Raw genomic sequence first — 6,460 nt, 5'->3', positions numbered from 1 at the left:
ATCTGAAATGATTTTTTTGAGAAAGGTGATTTACTCAATAACTTCTTTAATGAATAAAATTATCCCTAATGCTCCTGTTACAGTGAAAGATTTGTAAAATAAATGTCAACTGAATATAAGTTAATATATATCAAAATGTAATAACAAATAGCAATAACAAAAACGGCAAAACAGTGAGGTGTTTAATTTAATCTTTTGCATCTGCAACTATAAAAAATGTGTCAGAATCCTCAAATCTATTTCGGGTAATGATTCTAAAGAAAACCTTCCGTTGGAATGTATAAGTAATTGCATTAATTCGTGTGTCTTTAGAATTCGAAACCAAAATCTACTAAGACAAGGACAAAAGATGTTAGAAAGTTCTTGTAGATAATCTTTGAACATGTTAGTTAGAAATAAAATGCTTTGTTTAAAAAGAAAAAGTAAAAATTTCGATGGAAACTATGTTAAATAGTGATAGGATAAAATAAGATGTGAATTGAAGAAAATGTGAAACAAATAAAACTAAAAAGATAAACGTGTAAAATTATCATAAATTAATAATATGTATTGAGAAGTATTAGGGGAAAATATAAAGAGGTCACACCAACAATAAAAAAAAAACACTTCTATTATTCTGACAGAGGACTAATTAATGGCCGAAGATCACTAATTCCAGGACCTATATTTATTCCATAAAGTTGAAAGTGGCAATCCAATAAGCTTCTTTAATTTCTCCATCAGTTTTGAGTATGAATCCGGTTTAAGTGTCGGTGAGAATCATATCCTTAATAGAATGACCGAGTTGTTTGAAGTGTTGGGCAATTGGGAGGACTTTTTCTGTGTTCATAGAAGAGTTATGGTTGTTGAAACGCTTTCTAAGTTTTTTATGTCTGTCCTGCATACTGAGGACTGCATTTTTTTATTTAAATTATATGAGGTAAATGGTGTTGTGTGGTGTGCAAGTAATTTCTTTAGTGAGTTTAAAGTGTTTTTTGGTTATATATGTCAGAAAATGAGTCGGTAGTGTTTTATGAATGACACATATTGCATGGCTAATAGTCATGTTTCTTCAAACCAGTCACGATTATTTTGTGCACTGACTGCTTTACTCACCCAAATTGACAGCCAGACAAAAAATAACATAGACTGTCCTACATAAAACTAGCTGGAGTAATTGATGATATACTTCTTTGTTCTGCATCTGTTGTGGTGTCAATCTGAGTAGTACTTAGGCCTTGTAAAAGGATATGAATATTCCTGTAACTAGTGGTCAAATAAGTCATAGCTGAAGCAAAGGCTCCTTTCTTGTACTCTTGGTACTTTTGAGAGCCCACTTTTTGTAGAATATGTCACATAACCAAAGCAATAGGGCCTGGGAAAAATGTGGCAGCTGCATTGGGACAAGTAGTTAGCACTTTTCAGATTTGAGGCCATCGAAAACTGTGGAGGCTGTCTTAGAGCTAAATCTATAACTGCAGTTTTCAATGCTTCTGTTTCCTTACTTTGCTCTGAATATCATTTAAACCGAAAGTTGCAAGGTCTTGCGAGCAAACCCTCAGTACATATTCACCAATGGCTTTTTTCAAATTAATTCATTTTAATGCATTAATACGAATTTATTCAAAATCTTCATATTTCCAAAACTTATAATTTTTTATTAATAACGTTATGTTCATCCACGTTTTTCGTAATGTAATGTTCTCAACATATATGTTCCTGTTAGTTACAGTGGTTAACTCCTTAATTTGCTGATATCCAAAAGATAATTCGTATCCATGTAAAGGTATGAGACATTTCAAAATCTGTTGCAGCTAATCGTGTACCTTATTGTCTCTTAGGATGCACTAATTATCATTAAATACTTATATATTGAATAATGATTACTACATAAACTGACTCAGTAACTGCTTTTATTTTTCATATCAGCTCAAATCAAGCTTCCAAACATAATAGTGAACCACACGTGTGTGCATCTTTAGATTGTAGTAATGTTAACATACTTCCAATTTTAGAAACGGAAATCACGACAAACACATTAAGTAGTTTGATTAAATATAATATGATCCAAACGTGAAACAATCAACACAGCTACAAGTGCAAATACTAAACGGTCTCTCAATTCATAAAGTGTTACACATAGGATTAAGATATAAGTCTCTTTGGAATGTATTATCATCATAATATACTGAGTGATCTTATAACTCTACACAAACCGGATTATATCGTGAATGGTTATAATGAAACAATGTCTTCAAGTTTTGAGTAATTACAGATTATTGTGCAATATTTATACGATTTTAGTGACATTTATCAGTTGTATATTAAATCATCCATTATCAACTTCAACAAAGTATAACACTGCATCATGTTGTATATTAACGTGTAAATTAATCATGCATGTCTGGTGAAGATACTGTTCGTCTCCGTTGGTACAGAATGAACATCAACCTTTTTTCTTCGTCTCATCTTTTTCCGAATGGTTATTATGCTGCATATCAGGAAACTTATAACGACTAGCAAAGCCGGTAGGGTGTAAACAATTGTACCACCATTCGTTCTGTTTTCTGAAAAACACAGGAAGAAGATTCTCTTCACTTTAAAATTCATTTAATTATATTTTAGTAAATTAAGTTTTTATTGAACTAAAGATGTATAATTAGTTATCTGAACTTTATCCAAGACGTTTCTTTGTTTATTATACTTACTGCGAATGTGGAATAAATCTTCTAATTAAGAATTATATTTTTCGGAAAATACCTCTAATGAATTGGAAATAATTTTAAATTTCCTCAAACTTATAGAATTTACAAAGAATTAATTGACCCAAATAAAAACGTAAGATATTAAAATATTAGTATTAAGATTTCCTATTTCTCGCATAAAGAGTAATATAAAGTTAAGCTGTTTATATCGAGGGATATACATTTTGTAAATAAGTTCATGAACGTGTCTACTTTTCAAGTAAGTTACAAATTTTTTAACGACTCCTCTTGTGAACAACGTAACTGCCGCTATACCTTTTCTGTCACTTTTCATTCAGGAATTGAATTTCCCAAGTATACAAATTAATCACAATATTTCAAATTATTGATATTTTAAATTAACAATTTTAGACGATTTACTTTAATCATATCATTGTTTTATATTCATTAATTTATCCCAAAAGCATTGTTCATAATTTTGTCCTGGCATTGAACTGTTCACAACAGTGTTCAATATCTACAGTTTGAAATGATAACTTTACAAATTTTACACACTAACAACAATTTGAAACGTTTTTAACAAGTTCATTGATGACGTATTTCTTTCTACCTGATAAATTTTGATTTGGTGACTGGGTTCCAATGTTATTCTCGATAATGGTTATTTAACTGGTGAATCACTCACATTTATAAGCGAGGAAACTGAATGTCTCAAACGTTTGAAATCTTTGGATATATTTATATATATGTTGTTTATGAGTTCATTTAGTGTAGGAATAAAAATCCTTCTCTCGGTAAGAGTACTAAAGTGAATTTATATTATAGATCCATGTGATCACATATCCATCGTACCTACCTTGATCAACTTTCCGATCTTGAGATAAATATGTAAAATGTGTAAACTCTCTCTCCTTACACGACTATGCTTCACGTACAACAAATATTGATCAGAAGTGGTTTTCCAATGTAAACCTTCCTAAAGATTTTATTGATATAATGTTATATAAAAATAATGTTTTTATGAATTACACGAACGACTTTCTAAAACAGAGAAACATGAAAGTTAAATTACTTACCAGACAATGAAGGTAAAGGCATATTTTTAACAAAGAACAGATGAGGAACAACCTCCACCAGATTGCCATCTTTGTCTACTAGACGCAGTTCCTTGTTTCTTACAAGATCTTCAAGTCGACTTAGAACCCTAGAGCTGTGTTCTGATTTCATGACAAAGGTGACTACTTTGAAATCTGTAAAGAATTATCAACTTTTGTAATGTACAATGCATAATAGTTGAAGTTTCACATAATTAAACTTAGAATAAGTTTTAAGGTTGTACGAAGTATCACTAAGACAAAATTAGTTTTCATTTACTTACTTTTCAAATTTATGTGATCACAATCAATAAAACTATTTGGGTTGTTTATCACCACACACTAGCAGACAGACTTTTTACGCCCCATCAAAAGGAAGGTTTGCACAGAGAGAGAGAGCTAGTAATATAATCTTTTTCTTGTGGTTAATCCTAATTCAGAAAGTACTATTTTAGTGCTGCTTCAGTTTCTAGTATTTTTGATACAGACAGACACACACGGTGAATTTAGGATTCTTAGAGGAATAATTTAAATATTTTGTCATGTTTTCCTGCAGGATTGTGTTTGTGTTTCAGTACCTGAGGTAATATATTAATTTTCATTTCAACGAACTAATACGCCTGCTAAATATCACTACTTCATCTTTTCTCTTTGTAAGAGTCAAACCTTCAGTATGTATGATGCAATTTAATGAAATCATATATTACCTGATAATAACACAGGATTTATGATTCTTGATTCTTCAATTTCCAGGATAGAAGCTAGTTGATACCTTATGTGTGATCCTATATCTGGATCGTCTCCCTTGAAAACAGCATCGAAACCTAAAGTCACTTGGACTGCTTCTGTTGATGGAGGAAGTCAAAAGTCAGTAATATCAAAAACATTTGAATAATTTGATTACCGTTATTGGTTTTAGTTGGATAGATTCAGATACAACATGTAGAATGGACATGAAATGATATATGACGAAATCAGATATCATTTTGAAACACGTGTATACATGCATGTAATACTTGTCTAAAATATCACATTAAGACTAGTAATTCATAGCTCACTTAAATATTTTGATATTTTTCACCCAAAAGAATCGTCCCGCAGAACATTCAGTTGGACTCACTGTCTGGAAGTTGGGAGAATACCGAACTACGGAATACAGTGATTCCTCCGATCTATAACCGGCTTCATCAAGCAGAAAAACTACACACTGATAGTTTCACATGTACAGAAATGTTTATTTACAAAAAAAAACACAATTATAATCCAAATAACAAAGCCAAGCAAAGGGAAAGTGTGTCGAACTGATCAGAGAAATGTGAATACTTTAATCAAAGCTTAGATTTCAAGTTTAATTGAAACTTCAGTTAATATCAGAGGTGAAACAAATAAATTAACAAGTTAAAATAATGTAAAACAAAGCTTGCTTGACTTACAGCAAACACGGTGAAGTAAAGAGAGTTTACTTAAAATTAAAGTTATTGTCAGGTCTCACCAAACATAACTAATATAACTCTCAAATTGTAATGATTAAATCTGAAAGTAAAGAAACATTAAACATCACATTAAAGATTTTCAATATACAAAAGTAAAAAGTCAAAGTTATCCAAGCTACAAAAGATCGTACAAAATATTTAGAATTCTTCAAAGCTTCCAAATATATTTATGTATCTCTTACAGGTGTATATGTGGTTTTGCATATAAAAACAAAATGTATATATAAATTTAAGTTTGCATATGAAATGCACCACACGTCTAACAGTATGCTGCAAGGTGGTTGGTTAATTACCAATTTGCAAAATAACATTTTGCATGCTTACAAAACAGGGAAACTTAATATGTTACTTGAGCGACTCTAAGAACTCTGAAAAATATAATAATTTTGAAAACATACATCTTAATTAAGGGTGTAACGCGTAAATAGTATCATCTTGCATTATGATATCACTAATAGATAAAGTCCTAAACATCTATATGAGGCTCAGATCATAGTATCATCCTCAGAACCCTTCAGTGTTGGAATAATACGGTCATATCCAAAGTGTATTTCAAGTTGCAGTTGAACCAGATCTATTCGCCCAAAGAAAACAATAAGTCGCATGATTCACTCTCTGTGTAATCACTCACTATCTTTCTCAGTGCAACACGAAAACTAGCGCGTGGAATTAACAGTTGTGAGGGATGGTTCACAGAGTTTCCTACCCACAGTAAATGTACTGAATTATAGTCCAGATCTGTTTTTGTTTGTTTGTTTGTAGTTAAGCACAAAGCTACACATTGGGCTATCTGTGATCTGCCCACCACGGGTATCGAAACCCGGATTCTAGCATTGTAAGTCCGCATAAATTCCGCTGTGCCACTGGGGGGCGTCAGATCTCTAATTAATATTGTAGGTTACGTATATACTTCCTGATTTATTGTTATGAATCACAGCATCTATCTATACCCTGAGGGTCGCGGGTTCGAATCCCGTCACACCAAACATGCCAACCTCCGCCTTTGCCCGGTCCCAAGTCCAGGATTAGAAAGGAGGAGGGTTGGGCCACAAGTAACTGCAACAACAACTTCCGTTGGCGAGTTGTTGTCGCGGCCCTATGGTCCACTGGGAGTTTACAGGAATAAATAAAAAAAAAGTTAGACTGAAATATCTCGAATGCTCATACTATGAGAGCTCAGTCTCATATC

At 32.1% G+C, this 6,460-nt stretch overlaps 1 protein-coding gene across 1 annotated transcript in view; it reads right to left on the bottom strand.

Annotated features, from left to right (window-relative positions):
• Nucleotides 1-2,009: 2,009 nt before the first annotated feature.
• Nucleotides 2,010-6,460, bottom strand: part of LOC111088985 — a gene marked incomplete at its 5' end in the record, with an annotated part of 5,759 nt that continues 1,308 nt past the window's right edge. The window contains 3 exons of the mRNA XM_022400487.1: nucleotides 2,010-2,546; nucleotides 3,761-3,934; nucleotides 4,486-4,623. Of these exons, the coding sequence (XP_022256195.1) occupies nucleotides 2,374-2,546; nucleotides 3,761-3,934; nucleotides 4,486-4,623 (485 nt within the window). The remainder of the gene's footprint in view (nucleotides 2,547-3,760; nucleotides 3,935-4,485; nucleotides 4,624-6,460) is intronic.

This window comes from Limulus polyphemus, unplaced genomic scaffold, assembly GCF_000517525.1.
Source record: "Limulus polyphemus unplaced genomic scaffold, Limulus_polyphemus-2.1.2 Scaffold4927, whole genome shotgun sequence".
Classification (NCBI taxonomy): Eukaryota; Metazoa; Arthropoda; class Merostomata; order Xiphosura; family Limulidae; genus Limulus; species Limulus polyphemus.
This window is presented reverse-complemented; position numbering and strand designations above follow the sequence as displayed.